Below are 23,992 nucleotides of genomic sequence, written 5' to 3'. Positions count from 1 at the left end.
AGGGAGGGGATGAGCAAATGTGAATGTTCAGGTCTTTTATCCCTTAGAGCTGTTAGTGCCATTTGTTCTGGGTATGTACTTGTGCATATGCTCTCATATTAGCGCAGATGTATGTGCAGGAAGCTCTCTTATTAGGTCGTTAAATGCCTGAGTAATACATGCACGTTGGCACATGGTAATTGCCATGCTGGTTCAGATGGTGAGGTTTCACGTTTGGAGTTCTGTGTCTGACCATGGCTGGTATCAAATGCTTCAAGAGGAGCAAGAAAGCCTTAGTGGACACATTATGGAATATGTCCCACTTGAGAATGACCTCTGTTGTCCACTCTGTTAGTGACCGACACATGTCCAGAAAAGCATAAGAGTTTCTCCATGGAGAAATTTACTGTCTAATAGAACTAGGGACCTGTGTAAGTGCTGTAGCCCTTGATCTCTGGTATCTGGGCATAATGAAGTCCTTAGGATAGTTGTGTATTTAGGATTTTTTTTATTAACCGAACATTATTTTTTTCTGCCTTCAGCTTTATCTAATAATACCGTGCATTTGCATTTGAAAAACATGAATATGAGCTTCTGGTGTAACACATCTATTAGTGGTTTGGGCTAGCTGTTAGCTTTTTTTCCTCTTATTTTCTACTCTGAGCTAAACAGTCCAACAATTTTTGCTTATGCAGATATGCCCTGAGACTGCTCAATATTGTGGTCCATCTCTGTATTTTTTTTTCTCTTTGTGCTATTTTACTAGTTAAAATATTATTCTATAATAATAAAATATAAATAAAATATAACTAATAATAAATAATAAAATAATAAGATATTATTCTTTTAATAAGAATTATTCTTTTCAATAAGAATAATAAAATATTATTCTTTTCAGAATAAAATAGATTACTTGAAGTACGGGTTTCTTTTCCTTTATGACATAACTTTATGGGTTATTTTGTTCCATTCCTTGTTTCATCTGACATTTTATTTACTTAATTTGCTGCTACTCACTGAACCAGAGTTTTTCTGGTATGTGTTAACAGGGTTTCACATTTATTTTATTTTATTTTTTTAAATGAATGGTTTTTACTTTACTTTTTAAAACATTTTTTTAAAAATCATTAAGACCCCAGCAAATACATAGTTGACACACATTTCATGGTTGCTTATTGCTACTTCTTTAATTCAAATGGCATTCAAAGCCATATACATTATGTCATGCCTACTTTATTAATATGATACAAATCTATCATTATGAAGACTGCTAGAGAGTAGTTGTATTGACACAAATGTTGAAGCAGGGCATGAAAAAAGTGATATTATATTACCGAGAGTCAATTTTATATAATTTTATGATTTTTGCAAAGGCACGGTCAGGATAACCTTTTCTGACTCAGGCAGGATTAATATGTTAGCTAAATGTGGGCAAGTTTGGCCTAGGATTATGGAACATAGCCAACTGAGTGCTGCTCTGGAAATTTTTATGAAGGCCTGATTTTTTATTTTTTTTTTAACTTTTTGGTAATATGAGAAGATTTTGAAAGGTCTTCAGGCACTTTTTGGAGGAAATCCAGAAGCCAAGAAGCACATTTCAGTCCCCATTGTGAGAGAAAATGCATTCGGATAATCTTCTTCTTACTAGGGCATATTAGAGATTTGGCTAAATCCTAATATTGGTGGAAAAGTGGCAACCTGCCACTGAAGCTTCATTTTTAGATGCACTCAAAAGAAAATATTTTTGTTACATTCTTCTTTCTGACAGGTGTCCTTGTGGACTTGGGCCTAGAAGACAATGGAACGGCGTATCAGAGAGCTGAGAAATACGTGGTTCGGCTGGACAGTGAGATTCAAGCAAAATTTGAAGTTTTCATGAGACGAGTGAAGCAGAATCCCTATACACTGTTTGTGCTGGTTCATGACAATGCCCACGTGGATTTAACAAGGTAGTTGCTTCAATCTACCAAAGGAAAACCATCCTCTCCCAGTATCTTTTAGTTAGGTTTTTTGAAAGACTTACCGTCTTAGACACCTGATGCTTTCTCTAGGCCTAAGGCATTTTTTGCCTCAAAATCAGAAATCATCTTTTTTGCTTGCTTTGCTTATTTGTTAACTAATTCTGATTCAGTTGGAGATAGGTGAGACTAGTTTCAGATTTTTGGATCCCTAACAGGACTGTTTTTATGGCTAAGTGCAATGCTACTGAAGTCCAGGAAAAAGGGAAGAATTTTGCAGCTTACTTTGCTCTTCTTGTCTTTTTTCCTGTGCCCCTCCTTTTTTCTACTCAAATCCAAATCTCTCCCACGTTCACAATCCACTCATGTTTTAATTCATGTTTTTATCCTTGATAATAATGTTGTTTTTAATATGAAGGCTTACAGACGTTTAACTCTGCATCATCTGAAGAATGCCGTAGCTACTGTAAGAACAGGATCTAAAAAACAGCTATGTTGAGTTTGGTCAGTGTTAGGTCTAAACAGAACAACACATACACACACGTGCAGTAACATTTCTTCACACTGAATCACAACTTTACTTATTTCTCTATTTTTCCATAGTAAAGCTAATTATTCTGCTCTTGTTCCATGAGTAAACTGAGGAGAATAATCTTAATGTGACTTAGACATGGTGCGTAAGGCTGTGGCATTAATTTGAATATCAGAATTATAATTAAAAAAATCCTTTCCTTGAAGGACAGCTGAAAATAGATTTAAAAAAAATTTCTTCCTGTGTTATCCTCCCCCATCACATTTTTGTTACTGTCTTTGTTGTACACCGAATTTGGAATTCCTGAGTATTCTGGAGGCAAAGGTAATTCCAGGAAATGAAAAACAGAACATTGTGAAAATTTCAGGTTCCTCAGTCTTTTAGGAGAATGTTTCAGGCTGTAAAATCCACTGGATTTTGTAAAATTGTTACTGTATCCTAACCCCACAGCTCATGGAACAGTTTCTCAGTGAGAGGGATTTCTTCAGCTTTGACTTATTTTTGGTTTCCTCCACCTGATGCTCTTTTAAACTGGCTCACTAATTCACCTTCTCACTGTCAGCAGATTTTGCTTCTCTATTGAGGTTTTTTTCCCCTCATTGCATGAGTCTAGCCACAGAATACACTCAAATGGTTTTGACATCTTTCACCCTTCCAAAGAATTTTTTGAGCTGCGATTCTCAGTGCCACGGTCATTTGGAAATTTTTCTGCAGGAAGAGAGTAATCCGTTGGATCTCAGGATGTCACTAAGGCAATTCTTTGCATTCTTATCTCTGCAGTGCCATTTCAAGTTCCCTGTCACATGGTGAGCCTAGTCATGGTCTGGCTGATAGAGTTATTAATTGCAGGGAGGTCCTTGAAGCATTCAACCTCCTTGTTCTTCAGGTCAGCTCTTTTCCTTATGCCTTGCAAACGCAGCAGTCCAGGATCAGCTCTAGCAATGAGGTACATTGGATACAATTTGACACTGTGGTAAGTGTTTAATTCTTAATTTTAACTGTGAATTTTATGCAGAGTTCACACCTAAGAGTCCAGCAGATATGTATTAAAGAAAAATGTTAGGAGGGAGCTATTTCTCTGCTGGAGTGTGTTCTCTCAGGCTCCAGATGTGCAACCCCGGGATGCTGATGGTAGAAGTAGCATTGACATTTAGGCCCAGGAACTACACATTTTTCTTTGTCCAGTCACGTAATATGAGAAATTACTTTCTACACTCTGGTTAGAGAAAGCTATGTAGACATGTCAAAAACCTCTGGAGCTGGCCTTCCATTTTCAAGCTGTCTGACTTTTGACTGGAAGTTACATGTCACACATCCTGTCAAGTCTGATCATTACTTCTCTGTTACTAATAAAAATTGTGTGCTAGGTTAACAAGTTATGGTGTAGCAGGTGGCATCATTATGCAGAGAAGAGGTGAGAAAGGTCTGTTGGACATCCTGCACCATTAGCTTTTTTCACCATTTCAGCCAGAATGTTTTTGCAAAACCTGCTTTAAAAATAGCCTTTTCTCCTATTCCTTGTTTGGTATATTTATATCAAGTTTGACTTTTTTTGTATTGAGTGGACCATTGGTTTCTGTAAAGTCTCTTAAAGTGGTCACTGTAAAAAAATAGTTCAAGTCAAACAAAATAGTGGAAATGAGGGAGTGAATGATTTTTCAAAGCTTTCTTTTTGTTTGATTGTTAATATAAGCCATTGTGGTGACCTTTTGTAAAACATTCTAGACAATTTTTTGTTCACCAAAAGTAAAAAATCAACAACTTTCAGTCTTACAGTTAAAAAAATAACCCAGAGAAAAAGGGGAGACTGTATGGGATTAATTACATTCCTACTGATTACTGGTGATGTAAATGCACTGGAGACTACATTGTGCTTCCAGCAAAAGACTCATGAAATTTGAGGCTTTCTGATTGCTGTCTGCAGATTTACATTCCAGCAAAGAAACAATCAGTTTCTGATTGTGATTAGAGGGGTGTAGAATCTGACAGTCAAGAAGAATTTTGGAAAGGAATACTTCTGTTTTCAGGTTCTGCTTTAAATAGAAATGAGAAAACAGTTGTCAGTAGATATAAAGCCAGAGATAGGGAGTCAGAAAAAAATTGTCAGAATTCTAGAAAACCTCTACAATCACAGGTAAGAGATACATTGAAAAATTTGCAAGGACCTACGCCTGTCTTTCCTAGCTATTGACAAATAATGTTAGGTAAAAGCAATTTACATATTACTAAATTCTTTGAAAGAAACAAATAGCATCACTGAGGGAGAATGAATGAAAATAAAGGACACTTTGGTTCAGAAAATACTTCCCACTTATTTTTTAAATGACAAAAGAAGTTAAATTGGTTCAAGTTTTCCTTATGTTTTTGCTATTTCTGTATGAAACAGGATGATGCAGCAAGTGAAGACAAGCTGTACTTTGGTTTGAATGAATACAGCAAATCTCTCCAATGGGGGGTCACAAGTCCCCTTTTGAGATGTGATGAAACCTTTGAAAAAATGGTCAACACGCTTTTAGAAAGGTAAATAGTAACATGGGAGCTTGGGATTCTGCTTAATTGGGATCTTAAGGACACAGATACATTTATGAGCCATGTCAAAGGGGTATGAAGACATGATGACCTTTAGTGTTGTTCTTGGAATCTGTGAAGTATGTGCATTTTTTCTTTTTGTAACGAATTTAGTGCTGTTGAAGAAGGAGGGCATATCCTTTATTTGTTTATAGAAGAGATTAGGCCCATTCAGCAGCAGCCCAGGCTCAGCTGTGCTGCTCTCTTCTTTTGGCTCAGCCCTCACTAAGTTAAGAAGGTACCAGGAGTTTCATACCACACCACTTCTGTTGTCTCTCTTGATGAGACTGCCAACAGACTTGTCATTGGTAGCCCAGGTGAATGACATTATTGCAAAAATGTCATTTTTATTATTTCATTAGCTGGCCATAGTTTTGGTTCCTGCAGCTCAGAGCCTGAAAGTGGCTTGTTAGTACCCTGCAGCTGCTGAACAAGCTACGTTCGTAGCCCATATCCAAGATATGATTAAATGTGCACATTACAGGAATGAAGGCAATACTGTGGTTTCCAGTGATGTGGAAATCTGTTCTGTGTATCAGACAGATCCACTATAATAGTTCAAGCTTTAGTTCTCATTGTATTTTAATATTTACTAAAATGGGATTGTTCTGTCTTCAGAACTGTTTTTCCTATCTTATTTAAGATGATACAATTAATAATTGTAAATGGATCTATATTTATTGAGTAAAATGCAATATCAAATATGTTAAGTTACCAACATAAATGACTAAGTACGTAATAATTAATATGGGTTATTATCTACAAATATGCAAATAATGAATGTGATAAATAATAATAACGTCAGTTAACAGGTCAGTTCTTTAAGCTTCTCGTAGTGTTCCTGGCCAAGTCCAAAGGGAGAGATAGTGGTCACTGTTGCCCTCTTTCTGTTTGTAAAATGTGGATGGGGAAAAGGATGAAGGAGGACTAGAGCATGTGCAAATACTGCCCTGATACGGGGTTAGGATAAGACTAGAAATTAACAGGAGGTGAACCTCTACCTTGGAGCCAGGATATGCTTTTGCTTCACAGTTTATTGATTTAACCTTTCTTTTCAAGAAGTTGCATTATTCTGTCTGGGTGGGTGAGTCATACTTAGAAGTCTGAAAACATTGCAGACATTTTGGTATTATAAGAAAGGGTACATTTGTTTTAGTAGCAAAAATGCAGTGGGTATTTTTATGGGAGGAGGAGTAAAAAGTGTTTTAAAAGTGTATTGATTTAATGACTGCCTTATGGTATACAGAGTGAGCTACTGTACCTGCTGGTTAAAGACAAACACAAAACTTTATTCAAATGGATCCCAGTTCATCTATTAAATTAGAAAGAGGCCAGAGAAAATTGGAACTTTTAGTTGTTTTAGTCATTTGGGCTTCTGTGGTACAAGACTAGCACTCAAGGCATAATAGCGTAGGGTTTCTTCTGTGTTATGGTGGTGAGTGAACTCGTGGGGAATGTCTAGAAATTGAGTGCTTTTTTGCTTGAGTAGATTTTAACCTTTTTTTTCCTTCTTAGCATTTTACTTTGTGAGTTTGTATCTGTTGTCACCATGTATAGATGTAATGAGAGGGAAAGAAACATTGGCTATGTAAATTAAAAGGCAAAGTGGAAGTTCAGATTTGGCTCAGAGCCGGCAATCCCCATTGGTAAGTCTTTCTGGTGAGATGTGTGAAATTATTAAGTATTTCATCCACAAGCCACATGAAGCAGTGATGGTCCTTCAAGTTTGTAGAAGAAAAAAAGCTTGTGGACAGCAAAGCAATTATTAGCCTGCGCTGTGGATCTGAGATGGTCTGTATCTCCATCAAGTTAAAGATCTTTAGCAGAAATTTTGGCCCAAATGAAGATAACGGAAGTTTATAATTCCTGTTACTTGCATGTAGGACTTGGCTCTATCTTCTGCGTTTGTACCATGTTATATTCATTTACTTAAAACACAGTTAGATGTTTTGCAAAATTATTGTCCATGAAAATCAAAGGCTACAGAAAAAAATGGGCACTTCTTTACCATGTGGTCCGTTTTTTTGGCTGATTTTCAGGCATTGCTGTGATTTTGCATGTGCTAACATAGAACTGTATCTCCTCAAAGGTACCCCCGGCTGCACAGCATGGTGATTCGCTGCTACCTTCTCATTCAGCAGTATTCCCAAGCTCTGATGGCTCTTACGACCACGGCCTCGCTAAGAGATCACAGCACACCTGAAACGCTCAGCATAATGGATGACCTTATCACTTCTCCAGGGAAGGATAAAAATGGCTGTGGCCACATGCTCGTCATTAGGGTGCCGTCTGTGCAGCTAGCCATGCTGGCCAAGGAGAGGTTACAAGAAGTAAGAGACAAGTTAGGTCTGCAGTATCGTTTTGAGATCCTCCTCGGGAACCCTGCTTCAGAGCTTACTGTCGCAAAACACTTTGTGACACGGTTGAAGGTTAGCAGAAACTAAATATCTCTTTGTATGCCCGTTGTCATCTGACTGTCATACACCTTTTGCATTCATTTCCACATGTTTATAGGTTAATTATTCTATAGGAAAAGAGTGCATGTTCTGTGTCTGTCTCCATGGAAGTCTACTGTACTTTTGATGAGCATAAATTATTTGGAAACTTTGAAGAAAATTGAGTTGTTACTGGTCCATGAAGTCAAACATTGTATGTTGTGTCTCTTGTTAAAGTTAAATAACAGCATGAGTCAGGTGAACCTCAGAAAGTAGAGCTCAGACCTCCTTAGGCAAACTAATTCTTTCCACCAACTTATCTGTCTAGTGTATCTGTTGTCTGCTCTGTCCATCCATCTTCTGCTCTTCTGATATCTGGTAAAGTATTCTGTTTGTCATAGATGTCTTTCCTTAAACCACTGCATGCTGAAAGCCTCTTCTGCACAGCATATATGCACCAAGCTAAACCTTTGCATGGATTTATAAGATTTATAAGAGCATGGTTCAATTAGCCGAACCCACTTCCTCAATTAACCTCACTCCTTGCTCTAAGTCTCAGAGACATTTATTTTCTGTTTCTACTATGAGTTATACAGTGTATTCAAAACTACAGAGAAAAGGAATTAGTTTTGTGAGCCTTTCTTAAAGAGCTCGCCTTCAACCAAAAGCAGATAAAATGTCCTTTAAGGAAGCTACCACCTCTGCTGCTTAATCCTTGTCTGCAGCAGGATTCGAAAGAGAGGAAAGTAGAAATCATGGAGGAGAAAAACACGTGAGGTAGCAGCTCTGTGCTGCTGTTTTGGTTTTTTTTTGGCTAGGCTTTAATTCCAACCTTAAATCATTCTAAACTGTGAGTCCTGTGAGGGCTTCTTTATGGCCCTTTGCCATAAAGGGTTGCAGCCCTTACACATTGCTAGAACAGCCTGTGAGGCCTTCAGTGCAGATCAGGATTAAGGGTGAAGGTGTTGAAGGTGAATATCCAAGTAGCCGTTGATCTGGAATATGGGAATTTGATCAGGCAGAAAATGAAAAAACTTCTAAATAATTCGTATTCTTCTCCCCCACAACGTAAGATGCTTTCTTGGAGTAAACAAAGATGTAGGATTCTGGACTTGTTTCTTTCCTTGCAGGTGACTAGAAACAACCCACTCAGTTATGAAGCATGCATGTGAAGGGAGTGAGGAGAGAAATTCAGTTGCCCAAAGATAAGCCTATAGAGTGTCTTTTTAGGTGGGTTATCCCAGAGGCACTCCAGAATGATGAAGGTCTCCTGTGACCCTGCTGCAAGGCTGCTCTGCTGTACCTGCTAGTCTGGTGCCTGGGATAACACGGGGTATCTGAAATGGTTGTAACCATATGTCCATTATAAAATTCATCAGCCATGCTACCATTGAGTCTAGTTTATTGCAGACAATTTTGATTTAGTTTCTGTGCTGCTTGGCTTTTCTCCTGATTTTAGACAGAGTACTGAAGCTGGAAGGTTAGAGCGAGCGGGGAACTGATTGCTGCCTGCTTCCACTATGAGCACCCAGGGAGAGCAATATCATAGAATCATAGAATGGTTAGAGCTGGAAGGGACCTTAAAGATCATCTAGTTCCAACCCCCCTGCCATGGGCAGGGACACCTCCCACTAGAGCAGGTTGCTCAAAGCCCCATCCAGCCTGGCCTTGAACACTTCCAGGGATGGGGCATCCACAGCTTCCCTGGGCAACCTGTTCCAGTGTCTCACCACCCTCACAATAAAGAATTTCTTTCTGGTATCTAATCTAAATCTCCCCTCTTCCAATTTAAAACCATTACCCCTCATGCTGTCACTACATTTCCTGACAAAGAGTCCCTCTCTGGCTCTCCTGTAGGCTCCCTTCAGGTACTGGAAGGCTGCTATGAGGTCTCCCCGGAGCCTTCTCTTCTCCAGGCTGAACAACCCCAGCTCGTAGATCGTAGACTTAGACTCTTCCTAAGAGGGCATTAGCAGTGTGTGTGGTGCCACAGCAGGGCAGGGAGGGTGGGCAGCTGTCTCTGCAGTGCTGGTAACCAGACTGTTCCCCTCTGTCAGACTGGCCCTCTGACTGGCCAGACAGGTCAGTCCTCTACATCGGGGAGCCAGGCTTCAAGGGGGATGGCACACACAGAGCTACAGAATGAAATGGATGGAAAAGAATTTAAATAACTATTTTGTTGACCAGGCATGCTGTCATGGCATACCCTTTAAGTGTAACTGGAATCAAACTGTTGGGGAGGCATTCAGAAGTAAGGAGCCCAGAGGTCTTGCAGCTCTCTGGCCCTCCAGGGTAAGATGGTCAAGAAATACATTTCTGTCTGCAAGTTTACAGCTCAGAGCCCCAGGCACTTGGGCTTCTTTTTAAGTGCTTAGGCTAGGAGAAAGAAAATCAGCTTTGTATCTGTATTCCCCTATTTAATTTTCTACCCATGCATTTTCTCAGAAACTTCCATTGTTGAAGAGGCAGGGTGACACACAGCCGGACTAACCCTGCCGAGCCAGAAAATATCTCTCTGCTGCTGTGGCTGCTTTATTGAGCCAGTAGATGTTGTTAGGTAGTTGGAGAAATATTTTTTTTCTGTATACATGTTATATAGAGGATGGTGAAATCAGCAGGAGAAAGAAATTGGGACTGGGGAAAGAGAACAGAGCCATAGCAGAAAAGGGGAATATTATTCCAAATAGTGCTCTTCCTGAGCTAAGAAAAAAATAATCATAGGTTTTTTTCAGTGGAAATTTTCAAAAGGTCAGATGGCATACTGAGTCATTGATTCCGAGGAAGAGGAGGGTAAAGAGAGAACGTGTCAAGGGTACATGTTGAGACTAGAAGAACCAAGAGGGAATTCAAGATACAGTTGTTCTTGCAAGGTATGTTTTCCACAAAGCTTGCGTAAGTCTTGTTGCTCTATCAAGACAGCTGCATCTTTTTGTCTTCGCATCTGTGCTGAGTAATATATATATATTATACTACTCTGCTCTTGTGAGACCCCACCTGGAGTACTGCATCCAGCTCTGGGGTCCCCAACATAAGAAGGACATGGACCTCTTGGAGCGAGTCCAGAGGAGGGCCATGAAGATGATCAGAGGGCTGGAGCACCTCTCCTATGAAGACAGGTTGAGAGTTGGAGTTGTTCAGCCTGGAGAAGAGAAGGTTCCAGGGAGACCTTACAGCGGCCCTCCAGTACCTGAGGGGGGCGTACAGGAGAGATGGGGAGGGACTCTTTATCAGGAACTGGAGTGATAGGACGAGGGGTAATGGTTTTAGACTGAAAGAGGGGAGATTTAGATTAGATACCGGGAAGAAATTCTTTCCTGTGAGTGTGGTGAGGCACTGGAGCAGGTTGCCCAGAGGGAAGCTGTGGATGCCCCATCCCTGGAAGTGTTCAAGGCCAGGTTGGATGGGGCTTTGAGCAACCTGCTGTAGTGGGAGGTTTCTAATGGGCAGTTGGAGTGGTTGGGCTTGCTGTCATGACTCAGCCAAGTAGATTCTGTGCCTCAGGTAAATAAGAGTCTTCTCCAGAACTGATTTTGTCTACTGTTAATAAGAAAGAAGGAAAAACTTTCCAGCAGGGTGACATGCTGTAGCTCAAAAACTTGATCATTCTGTAACCATTAGGACTTAATTTCCCTGTCTGGAGAGACTTTAATGTCTGATCAGTGTGGAAATGTGACGTCTCTGGGTTATATGGAAAGAGCTTCACTGCTAATCCCATGTTGACTGGTCAGTCATCTAAGAGGCTTTGTTGGCAGTTTTCCTGGCAGTACCCATAATGTATTGACAGGAATGGCTGGATATGAACCTCCATTTTTGCATTTCAGCTTTATAATACAATTTCACTGTTTGTAGAGATAGAATGGCTCGTTTTCTTTCTAAGTGAGAGTCTGAGTCTTTCAGGTTTACTTCCTTTTAACAGTTGCTATAGGGTGCTCATGCCTTTCTTGATCAAATACTGCCTGTATCGTCTGGATGTCTGGGCACTGTGGAACACAGCAAGAAAGATATTGTTGGTCAAGATAGAGCAGTGTTTTTAGGAGGCTTCATCCAACACAGAGAACAGAAATGAGCTCAGCTAGATTCAGTAAGCTCCGCTGAATGAAGGGGCCTGAAGGGTGTAAGGACATGGGACTGACACTACCAGCCTATTTGAGGATCATAGAATCATTTTCATACTCCACTTGAAGGTCTTACTTTAGCGTTACATTAACACCAAAGAACTTTTTTCTGTGCCAGCTTGAAATTGAAGGCATCAACTACATTTTTCTCAGATAGACTATACCAATACCACACCAGGTGTGTGTTTCTAGCAGTGAATAACACATGCTATGCATCCTTTTTATGTGCATTTAATGCTTGGCTAACACTTCGCTACCAGAAAAAAATGCAGCATGCCTATGCCTAAGGTCTCCTTCCTGTTGGCTGTTGAGTAAGCGAACTCTGTATACAAAGAAACAGCAGGAAGTGAAAAAAACAAAACAAAACAAAACAAAAACAGATGGAGGTTTAGAAGGTGTCATTTAAATGTGACTGGAAGTTTCTCCGTTCACAGGCTTGGAGGGGAAATGAGCAGGACGACTGGATCCCTCGCACCTATCAGGATTTGGAAGGCCTGCCTTGCATTGTTATTCTAACTGGCAAGGACCCTCTGGGAGAAACTTTCCCCAGGTGCTGTTATTAATATTGCAATATGGTCGTTCCCTAACATGTTCAGATAAGTTGGGGGGGGTGGATAAGTGGTTTGATACCATCTGGCTATTTTTTTCATTAAAAAAAAAGGAGTGTATTTTAGACTTTATTTGGGAACAGTTTAAAATTTTGGAAAGAGTGGTTTGTGAAAAGTAAAGCTACTGTACTGTGTGGGTCAATGAATGGCTGTGCAAAGTACCAAGGAGCATAACTTATGTGCTGAATATTGTAAAATCGTTTTATATTTACTGGGTAATAAAGCTGTTCAGGAATATTTAATAAGCAATTAAAGATAGGGAGTATTCTTCAAAGTCAGAGAGAACAAAACTTTCTTTTTTTCTTGGGTTGGGTTTTCTAGGTCGTTGAAATACTGTGACCTTCGACTAATTGACTCCAGCTACTTAACTCGGACTGCATTAGAGCAAGAAGTAGGCCTGGCATGCTGCTATGTCTCGAAGGAGGCAATTCGAGGGCCTATTGTAGCTCTTGACCTTAGTGAGAAGGAGCATGAGAAGGCTAATGGTAGCGAGAATGACTCTGATGAGCTGCTGATAGACTTGGATCGACCCCAGAGTAATAGCAGCGCTGTCACTGGAACCTCAGGTCAGTTTTTCTGCTGTTGCTCTGAAAAACAAGTCTTCTTTCCTACATCACTGGAATTTGAATGCAGACATTGAGATGTTTAGTCAAATGTGGGTCGCTTAGTTGTACCCTGCTGCAAGCTATGCAGTGAAATGTTAGTAGCAGATTCTTTCCACAGCGAGCAATTTTCTTGTGTACAGCTAAAAGGGGATGGTGTTGCAGTGGGAGGATGGTTATGCCATAGCTAAGGGTCCCTTGTGAATTTTATTTTTGAACTTACATTTCACAGTTACTGCTAATTTCTTCTATCTAGTGGGTCCTGAAAAGATCTTAAAAATCAGAGTAGAAATGGATAGTATAAAATTTTAGGAATAGAAAAATGCTCTGTAACTGCAGGGGTAGCTGTGGGTGAGGATGGATATTTGCCTCCTTGCCAAGACCAACAGAATGGCTGGGTCTTGTCCTGCCTCTTCAGGCATCAATGGAGCATCGTCTCACACCAGGCCTTCCCTTTTGCATTCCTCAGGCAATTCTGGGTCCTTCCCTTCATTTGCTTATGAGTTTGAGGTGTTAAGACAGCTGAACTGAACCTTTGCCATACACCAGATCTGCCATACACCAGATCTTCCCATACACCAACTAAACCTGACTGGTATGGAGGAGGGAGCACAGCCCAGTTCACGTTAAAGTTGCAGTGAAATGAATGCCATAGAAAAGAAGGTCAAATTGATCTATGAATGCCATAGAAAAGAAGGTCAAATTGATCTGTGTATACAGTGGTGTGTTAGACTTAAATTTCAGAAGGCTGTACCATCAAATTCCAAATCCCAGATGGGAAATGATAGTTAACAGAGATTGGGACACTTGTGTTTGGGCTCTGAACCCTAGCAGAAGCGCTATTGCTTCTCCAGAAAGAGAGACAGATGGATGTCAATGGGTGTCATGGTTTTGGCCAAATTTACCAAAACCAGACTGACAGATGGCCCTTCCCTCCCCTTCCCCCCCAAAAAGAGGAGAGAGAAAGAGAAAGAGATAAGGAGATTTAGAAGTTTAGAATGAACTAAACTACTTTAATGAAGATTTAATATTAAAATAAAAATAAAGAAGAAAATAATGAAATAGATACAATATATACAAAACCGTATCAAGCTCCCAGGATGACAGTCACATCACCGGCAGGCACTGGGGAAGTCCCAGACTAGACTCGGCAGCGGATGGGAACTGGATTCCAGCTCTGGAGTCAGGAACACACGGATTGAGATCAAAGGCAGATGAACAGACAGAGTCCTCTCCGTGCGTTGGCCATCACAGGAAGAAGGGCTGACCCTTTGATCCCTCAGCTTTTATACTGAGCATGGGGCAGATGGGATGGAATACCCCAGTTGGTCAGGTTTGGGTCACCTGTCCTGTCCACTCCTCCCCACTGATGTGACCCCTCTACATTTTTTCCGTTTCCGACCCTCTAAAGGGGCAAATAACGAAATTGGCTGACCTTGGTTGTTAGAGCAATAAGTGTAAGCAAGGGCCTCCCTGCATACCGTTCCTTGGCATGGAGCATAAATATTGGTCTTATCATTCTGAGAACGAGCAGTTTTCTCCACAATATGCCGTTAATTTCAGAGAGTTAGAGGAGGCCTACCTAACATGTAAAATTACAGAACAGAAAATTGTTTCGGTTTTACTTCAAACCGGGACAATGGGTGAGACACTGATCTAAGCCACAGCAACACTCATTGAACAGAAGTATTTGTACCTTAGGATTGTCCCATAGAGCAAATGAGTTCATGATTTTGTTATATCGGCCAGTATCTGTTCATTGCCTGTTCTTTCTTTCCCCAGGTTCCCTGGCTGACAACGGAGTGAGCTCCTCGAGCGCTGCAGACAAGTCTCAGAAGCAAGCGTCATCGCTAAACTTTCAGACTGTGGCGCACAGCTCAGTAGATGAGGGAACTTACCCCAGTTTTACAGCTGGAGAGACCCTGAAACAAGAATGCGACTCCCTGGGTAACCAGATGGCGAGCAGCACCACTTTGAAACTATCGTCGCTGTCTTCTGTCTCCCAGACGTTTCGGTGGCCTGCCCACTCGGCCAAAGACAGCAAGGCCCTGCGTGTGGCGCTGCCACGCATCGTCATCCTGTCGAAAGCTGCCTACTGTCTCCTGAGCTCGCAGAAGAGTGGGAATTTGCCTTCCTCCTCTTCCCTCCTGCCTCATGCTGACGTGTCTTGGCTGAGCTCTCTGAGGCCGCTGCTTCACAAGGACATGAGCAGTGAAGAGCAGTCCCTCTACTACAGGCAGTGGACAACAGCCCGACAGCACCATGCGGACTTCAGCAATCAGGGTGAGGCGTCTGGCTTGAGGAGTTTTCACCCCAGGCGGCTGCTTTTGACAGGACCACCGCAAGTAAGAGAACAGTTCCTTCCTCTTGCCTTCTTAGCAGGACGCGAGGACTGATGATGAGGACTGCAGATCGTATTGTAAAGGCCCCCTGCAAGGTTGCACGCAGTCATGTGTTTCGAGGTCAAATTTTAAGGTTAAGTCCATGCTGGAAGTGGTAAGGAGAGGAAGGGAGATGTTATATGTGTTGTGTTTTGGCCCAAGTGAAATATGTGTGGATGGCACTGGGTGTAAAATTGCCATGACCATATCAGTAGAGAAGCAGTTAATCACTGCCATTCTCCCTGCAATACAAAAGTCATACAGGGCATCAGCCAGATTTTGCTCACAGATCAATTTTTTAATACCATTCAGCATAATGGGGAATACTGCATCTTGTTATGGTTTCGGACAGAACTAGAATGGCAAAATAACAGGGGTAAGTCCAAAGGCATTTATTTGAAACGTATCCTTCCTCTGTATTAGTCTGAGTTGGGATTTGGACTTTTTTCCATCTCTGGCTCAGGTGGGAAAGACTGGCTCATACTTGCAGTTCCTAAGGATTCTCTTCCGCATGCTGATCCGGTTGCTAGAAGTAGATGTGTACGATGAAGAAGAGATTAATGCCAGTAAGTATTTAGTAGTCGTTCTTAATATGCATTATAAATAGCCTCTGTTATGTATTATTCAGCAGTGACAAATTTTTAGGCTCACGGAAAGACTATAAGTTACGTTTACCACTTGTCCTGTCCATTAGTGTGTAGCTAGGCTCACTATAGTTGTCGGCATATATTTAAATATAGATTAATAAAAATGTAAATTTTATATTGGGCTTAGCTGAGAACTGTTAAATGTATTTTGGATTGATATATTTGGATAGCACTAAAATGAAAGTGAGCACAAAACTGTAAATGGGCAACATCTGCCCATGTTATCTCTCCTTGCTGGTTTTTAAGCACTGGCTGCTTTTAAGCAGACAAGACATTTAAGAACATTGTATTTCTGGCCAAAACATTGCTGTTATTTATTTTTAATTATAAATTAGATACCAATTTTCAGTAAGTGTCTTCTGTCTGCAGTTTACAGATCTTAGGCTAAGGAAAAAGGGGAGGGGGACCCTCTTTGGATTTGCGCTCATTTGTCCCATCTCACAGATCCATTAACTGCTGTGGCAGGACTTCGCCTTGACTCACACAAACCCTTTTAAAAATCAGTCCTCTTCAGGATGTTCTTTACATAACAGTGGTTTCATAGTGAAGATAACTCCATGATGCATAAATCTCATGACCATTAGACTAGCATGCTGAAAATGTAGTTGTCGTCAAACCTTTGAAAAGACTAATTTGTATTTCTGCTCAGAAAGTACTATTAAATTTAAAAAAAAAGGTATTTTCCTTTGATTTGGAACTTTGGAGGCTATTATTCTCTCATTATTTGAACTAAAGTACCCCAGAAACTTAGGATGAAATATCAAAATGTAAGAGAAGTTCTGTGTTATGCCATCCGGCCTGTTGTGATCACTGCAACGTGCCACACCCCTGCCAGGAACGCATGGAACTCCATCAGAGGGGCAGTTTGGATTTGTTTGGGGTTTTTGGTTGTGGCGTTCTTGCTCCCGCTACTTCTATTGGAATGCTTTTCCAGAGCCCTAGTGTTCTGATGATTGAAAATACGATTTTATTTTCCAACTCAAAGATGTTCCTGTCCCAATTATAAACATTCTCTTTGAGACCAAACTAAAATGTAAATTAAAATACTTTTTCTCTTCTTTGATGTTTGCTTTTATGGCGTAGTCAGGCAGCAACCTTACCCCCTCTCAGCGTTCAGTTGGTAGCCTGGGTCTTGTTACAGGATTCTGACAAATGACAGGCTCTGTATTCTCCTTATTGGTTTAATAGCTCTTACCTGCACATCTATTTTCAATTTATCCATCTGCTACATGGGTGACCAGAACTGAATGTGGTATTCTGTGGGATGTTTAACCAACCCAGTGTACAACAGCTCATGTATTCCCTTGTCCCTACCGAAAGCCTCATGATTGATGAAACCTATGATTACTCTGGTCTTTTCCATTCTCCCATTTCACTGGCACTGATACATGGCTTGTACTTGTGGATGCTTCTGCAACTCAGTCGTTTTCAACTGAGGTGCTCCCAACCTGCTGCAAAAATGCTTGTTATTAGTCCTTGATTGTTCATATGACTCTTATTTTTTTTCTGTTAAATATCACCCAGTTTCTGTTGTTACAGTTTTCGAGGGCATTGAATTCTTTCTCAGAAGATCTTCGATTCCTTCTCCATATTGACAATGACTCTTAGAGTGTGCCACCAGCAAACTTAAGCCATTTTTTTTGAGTTGGTATTATTAGTGAAAATACTAAACAGTGTGCCCCTCTACTGATCTTTTAACTTCACTGGTAATCTCCATCTGCCTTAATGCTTATGATGTTACATGCTGCCATCTTCTGTTTAATCAATTTGTTCAATTTACAGACCATTTACTGTCTCCATTTTCTTCAGCTGTATTAATAATTTGTCATATAGTATCATATCAAATCCTTAAATTCAGAAGGATAAGATGCATTGCATTTCCTGTGTTCAGGGAAATAGATATATCATAGCTGTATAATGAAAGTAACACAGGATTTCTTCGGTCAACCCATGTTGCATTTTATTACATTTTTCATTTACTTCAACATCTTTAATTATTTCATTCACCCGCTCCAAATTTTGAATATCACCAAGGTAAATAGACCCAGAGCTCCGTAGATTCTCCTCTTAAATGATGATAATATGTGCCTACGATTGCACTGAAATCAGGCTCCTGCCGTATTTCACACACCTGTTCGTTCAGAAAACTGGCGCAGGGATTATTCTTTCTCTCTGGTTTGAGTGTGTATCAAGCTTTTAGAGTTTTGTTTACAACTTGGCTTATAGTAAACCTTTTATTCCCTTGAAAATGTAATTGTCAAAGTAAAAAGAGAATCAAAAAAAATTATTTTAATTTATATAGTTGAGGTGCTATAGCAAAGAAAATTGTTATTTGTTTTCATGCATTTTTCTGAGGTCTACCTCAGATTGACATTTGGTAAAGCTTATTTTATCTCACACTTGTTGACATTTAAGACAAAACTTCGTTCACTGATGAGCTTTTACCATTCCTCATGGACTTTGTTCACTCTTAGTGTCCTTTTTGATGTAATCCCTCTCAATCCTCTTCCTCCCAGTGTTTTTGTTTTGCTTGGTGTGCTGGTTACTGGTTGGTTGGCGACTGCGATTCCAAGAAGTCCAAGCCTCATTCATAGGCAAGTTCTTCCTGGTTTTCTCAGGCCAGGCTGGCTCAGAGAGCGAGCTTCCTCAGGATTTGTCTGTATGGACACACTAATACACCTCACCTGACCAGCGGCGTATGTTCATTTGAGCGTAACACGGTGCCAGTGAGGATAATGACCTCTAAGCAGCTGCTGGCTCACATCCTGTTGGGTCAGTCAGGATTAGGGTCTGTAGACCCAACCTTCGTTTCATCTGAATTTGCTTTTCTAAAATCAGTAATCTCAATTACACGCCTACTTCTGTGTATTCTTCCATCTCATTTCAAACTCATGTTCATGATTGACTCATGTTCAAGCTGCAGCCCAAGGTTGTTTTCTTTGGCCAGTGCTTTCTAATGTTCCTGTTACTTACACTCGATTTTCTACTTTGGACTTATCTCTGTTGGATCAAAGCAAAGAAGTTAATTGATCCTTTCTGGCCACATCCCGTTCTCTAACAGGAATGTGTCTTTTACTGCCTTTTATTGTGTACCACCAGCTAATAGTTCATAAAGTTATGCAGCTTCTTTCTCCTTGCTTACATCCTTCTGCCTTTTGCTTCTTGTTTACCCAATGCTCCTCATTCCACCACAGAGAGACTCGAGACTGCACCTGTATCTTCTGCACAGATAGGACCATTCGTTTGAGCATTTTATGCTTAAACCAGAGTGAATACCTCAGTAGCTCGATGAGAAGCAGAGCAGAAAGATACCTCTGAGTCTTCTTTGCCTGCATGCAGTTTTCAAGGAATTGCCATTTCTTTGAAATAGCCGTGTGGATTATAATTTCAATTTTGGTAATATTTATGATGTTCAGAGATGTCTCTGTGTGTGTGTGCCCCCCTGTGTGAGTTCCTGTGCAATTGTAAACTAGCAGATATCATGTAAACACCATTCAGTGGATGTCTGATACTGCTTACCTGACGTGTGTTGTTGCAGACCATACAGAAAACACTGAAATTACTCAGTCTAGCAATGACCACTGGCCGGACATTGAGATCTTCAGCAAAATGGCTTTTGACATGAATGTACATGACCCCAAGTACAGAACTATAAGTCCCGTATACACTGAACAACTGTCAAGAGTGAAACAAGGTAAGTAGAGTTTCTTAGGACTCCTTTCCTACAAAGAATAAGGTTTTATTGGTTTGATCGAACACATGAGTTCACAAGAGCCTTTAATCTCCAAAATCAAATGAAACAGAACAATTTGCGTTTACAGTTGTTACTGGGATTATAGTATTTGTAAAATTTCTGTTTTCTTTGTGCACAGAAACAAGCAAAGAAACAAAATCAGAGGAACCTAAGAAAAGGGAGACTGTGTCCATGATGTTGACTAAATACGCAGCTTACAATACGTTCCATCACTGTGAGCAGTGCCATCAGTATATGGACATTAATCCTGCCACACAGGTTGGTGTCAAGGTCCAAAGGTAAACTGCATCCTTGATTTCATTGTGGTCTCTCCAGGCATGCTGCTCTGGTCTCAGGACTCATGCTTTTGCCTTCCCTGAGATGGAATTGTTTAATTCTTCCGATCTCAGGGGACATACTGAGCTACAGACCTTGGAGCATCAGCTGTGTCTGCTGTGTTCTGCATGAGCAGTTCTCCTCTCCAGCTGCCTCTGACAAAGGGTGGATATTGGGACTCGCTGTCTCAGGCCAAAGCGTTATTCAGCCTCCCCAGAGGGTTTGCAGGGGAGAGGACTGTAAAACTGAGAGGCGCTTGTCTTACCTAAATGCCAGCCATCCACGCCTGTGATGGGAGACTGGAAGGCCTACTTCTTCCTCCCTTTGAATGTAACTGTGCGTGCTTCTCAGCAGTAGCTTGTGAGTCACTCGACAAAAATGATCATTTTTAACTGTTTAGTTAAAAAAATTTTGATCTCTAAAACAAACAGTTATGCTCTCAGGAGATGCTGCCACGTAAGATTATTCCTGGTTAATCGCTCAGACATTATTTCTTCACCACCACCAATAGTTTACCTGGAGGTTTCTTGTCTCAAATCGTTCTTTCCTTGCTTGCTAATCTTTTCCAATGGTTTGCTGTTAACCTAACACAGCATAGACACACTGACCTGGCAATGTACAACGTCAGTTACCTCGGAGCAGCACCAGCAGGTCATTAAGTATGCTGACACAATGTTCATGCTTCATTAAGTATGTTGACACAAGTAAATCCTCCCAAAGGACATCTGTTGTTCCCTCCACTTATCTTTGTGCATGTGGTCGAACATAATGACTAGTAATAAATGTAGATATCTACTTTTATGTGCAAGTTATGTATATAGAATTATGATAGTTGAACGTGGAGAAATTACACATCCAAAGGGGAGTCATTGGATGCAGGCATTAGGAAGGGAGAGAGATTCTTCAATGCTTTCACAGAACCTAAATAAAGGTTTCATTTTTCATCTTTACTTAGGCTAATTATTTCAATTCATTAGTAAAGATTATAGAAAGATGACTGCTGAGAGTAAATGATTCGACCTTGTAGCAAGACAGATGCTTCTGTAGGATGAAATCTTACCGTACACACAGCACTTTGTATATACTTACACGGTTCAGTGAAGCGCTGTGCAAACCTAAGCTCACCCAAGTTCTTCATGGTCTTGTTAAGGGCCTGGTCTGCCTTTGTTACCCAGCTGCTTAGAAGAGTATTGCCACAGGAAAAATACCGTACACTGCTCTTTCAACCTGTCAGAAAAATTTACTTGGACAGTTTGTTTCCTAGTATATATATTACTCGCTTCTCCTTGTAAATATTGATAAAAAAATTCCAGCTCAAACGGACTTCAGAAGAGTCCAGTTTGGCCAAAGATCATTACTGGTACAGAAAGCTTATTGTTTTAATACCAAGGCCAGTTACATGCCTAAGTAATGTGGCTTATGGTAGAGGAAAACGAGAATATAATGCAGTTATCTTAAGTTACTGAAAGAGCACTTTGGATGTTCTTCTCTGATGGCTTCCAGTATTGTGCCTGTAAGAGCAGGTTGCCTTATACTCCTTATGTGTTACTTGCTTGCAAATCTTTCTTCTACCTTTTTTGTTGTATACAGATATCTGACTCCACTCTTCATGCATTCACGTTTTCATCCTCGATGCTAGGAGAAGAGATTCAACTGCATTTTATAATCCCCAAGTCCAAAGAGAACCATTTTGTCTTCAGCAAGCAGGGAAAACATCTAGAAAGCATGCGTCTCCCACTCGTTTCTGACAAGGTGCGTGTGCTGCTCTTACCCATCTGCTGGCTATATGTGCTGAATGCAGTCAACCTGACATACCTTTGCAAATTAATGGTAGTTGGCTGAGGTGGAGGGTCTGTTTTCTTTTTGTTTTGAGGTCCTTTGCATAGTTCTTGCCTGACTGCCCTTAGAACTGGAGTTTTTGAGGACAATCATCCGTTTCTGCATTCCTGGTTTCCAGTTCATATGTGTTGCAATGATCAATAATCTTAAAATCCAGTATAAACAATAAATAAATAAAAATCCGTATCAGAAATAACCTGCTTTTTACTTAATGTTGTCAAAATATCTCCTGTTCCAGCAGAATCTGAATGCAGTCAAGAGTCCTATCTTCACTCCATCAAGTGGGCGTCATGAACATGGCCTCTTGAATCTCTACCATGCCATGGAAGGCATCAGCCACCTTCACCTCCTTGTAGTCAAGGAGTATGAAATGCCGCTCTACCGTAAATACTGGCCCAACCACATCATGCTTGTCCTACCAGGCATGTTCAACAATGCTGGCGTTGGTAAGAAACACCATCAATTGCTGTGAAGATACCAAAATCCATGTTGGACAATGTGGGTCAAGTTGAAGGAAACATTGCAACAGCTCCTCACATTCATGCTGTGATAATAGCAGCAATATCTGTGCAAAATGCAGTGGTGTATAAGAACTGCTGTTTGGGACATGGAATATGTGTTTGTATCGATCACTGCCTTCTCAATTTAAAATCTGATGTTTTGTAGGCCATATTCCCTCAATGTTACTCAGCCCTGTTGCGAGAATGTTCATTCTAGACATTTTACAGATGATTTTTTGATTGCAACTTTTTTAGTTAGCTGAAGCTAAATATTAACTGAGCTGAGCACTGGAGGCTTGAACTTTGGACTTCATTTTCATCAGTGCTGAGTATTTCCTGCAAGAAGTTTTAAGTGGCTTCAGTTTTAGAATCTCAGCCCCTTCTTGGTTCAAGTTACTTTATTGATTCCCACAAAATCAGAGTTCTGCAGAGTTCCCACAAAATCATGTTCTGCAGAGTCTCTTAAAAGGTCCAGTCTTCTTGGTATCTGCCTTTTAGATTTACTCACACTGAAAAAGGGACATAATGATTTCTTTTTAAACTAAGATGTTATGAGCACTGAATTCATAAAGGGTAATGACTGCAGATGTTCACGTAACCTTTCTCTGGGAGGAGAGAGTGATAAAGTCTAAGAGAGATCTCCGTATGTCTTCTTTATGGTAATTTCTCAGGTGCTGCCAGGTTTCTTATTAAGGAACTTTCCTACCACAACCTAGAACTGGAACGAAACCGCTTGGAGGAACTGGGAGTCAAGCGCCAGTGTGTGTGGCCATTCATCGTGGTCATGGATGACTCCTGCGTCCTGTGGAACATGCACAGTGTCCACGAACAGTCAAGGTAAGTGACCACCCAGCACAGGGCTCCTTGCGCTGATTCAGCACAGACAGCAGCACACTTGTGACTTAGGCTCAGCTCTATCGTCTGACAGGGTATGAAAGACCAGGCGACTGGAAGAGTTGGGCAACGGGAGCTGCTGGTAACATACTCAAAATATTGCTAAGCAAAAGCAACTTTTGGCTTTGGTGTAATAACACCAGGCTGCCTGTACAAAGGGCCTCATAGAGGTCATTATTCACCCAATTATTATTGAGATGGCCCAGGAACTGTACACTTAGACATTAGATATATTGTCTAAAATGCAAAAAATCAGCTCTTTCACTCAGAGCAGTAGGAAGGCTGTAGATTTGTCCTGTTGAACACCACCATCCAACCTCCTACTGTCAAACACTTCCACCTGGCTCTGCCCTTACATCCACAGTCAGTACCATCAACAAACCTCTGCTTGTGCTTGTTCTTTGCCTAAAGACTCTTGCTTTTAGTGACTGAGTGATTTCTCAGTATGTTACTTCCCTGATTTTTTTTTTGATTCAATTTATGTTTCTCAATGAAAACAGTTTATTTTGGGAATTCAGCTTTTTAGATGGCATTAAACTCTGGCCCTTCTCAGCGCTTATGCTGTCCATTATGGAGAAAATAGCCTTCCAGAAAACAGCTATTCCAGAATAGCCTTCCTTGGTGCATAAGGTCATTCCTTTTCCCTTTCTAAATTGCTGTGTAAGACCTTATGCTGCTGAAAGGCTTTTTTTCTTATAAATTGATGGGATAAGATTAGTTGGCTATTGTTTAAAAAGTCTGTGTTTATGTAGAATCATAGAATCATAGAATGGTTAGAGTTGGAAAGGACCTTAAAGATCATCGAGTTCCAACCCCCCTGCCATGGGCAGGGACACCTCCACTAGAGCAGGTTGCTCAAAGCCCC

At 40.7% G+C, this 23,992-nt stretch overlaps 1 protein-coding gene across 2 annotated transcripts in view; it reads left to right on the top strand.

Annotated features, from left to right (window-relative positions):
* The window catches only part of GREB1L (GREB1 like retinoic acid receptor coactivator), a 64,092-nt gene that overhangs the window by 34,237 nt on the left and 5,863 nt on the right, over positions 1-23,992 (top strand). For both annotated transcript variants that reach the window (XM_074146341.1, XM_074146340.1), the window contains exons 15-27: positions 1,748-1,928; positions 3,250-3,442; positions 4,856-4,989; positions 7,127-7,466; positions 12,022-12,137; positions 12,517-12,761; positions 14,580-15,142; positions 15,642-15,744; positions 19,364-19,519; positions 19,698-19,837; positions 21,485-21,646; positions 21,975-22,179; positions 22,905-23,070. In XM_074146341.1, the coding sequence (XP_074002442.1) occupies positions 1,748-1,928; positions 3,250-3,442; positions 4,856-4,989; positions 7,127-7,466; positions 12,022-12,137; positions 12,517-12,761; positions 14,580-15,142; positions 15,642-15,744; positions 19,364-19,519; positions 19,698-19,837; positions 21,485-21,646; positions 21,975-22,179; positions 22,905-23,070 (2,704 nt within the window). The remainder of the gene's footprint in view (positions 1-1,747; positions 1,929-3,249; positions 3,443-4,855; positions 4,990-7,126; positions 7,467-12,021; positions 12,138-12,516; positions 12,762-14,579; positions 15,143-15,641; positions 15,745-19,363; positions 19,520-19,697; positions 19,838-21,484; positions 21,647-21,974; positions 22,180-22,904; positions 23,071-23,992) is intronic.

Source organism: Numenius arquata, chromosome 4, assembly GCF_964106895.1.
Source record: "Numenius arquata chromosome 4, bNumArq3.hap1.1, whole genome shotgun sequence".
NCBI classification, from domain to species: Eukaryota; Metazoa; Chordata; class Aves; order Charadriiformes; family Scolopacidae; genus Numenius; species Numenius arquata.
The sequence above is the reverse complement of the archived record's forward strand: the minus strand, read 5'-3'. Positions and strand labels throughout refer to the sequence as shown.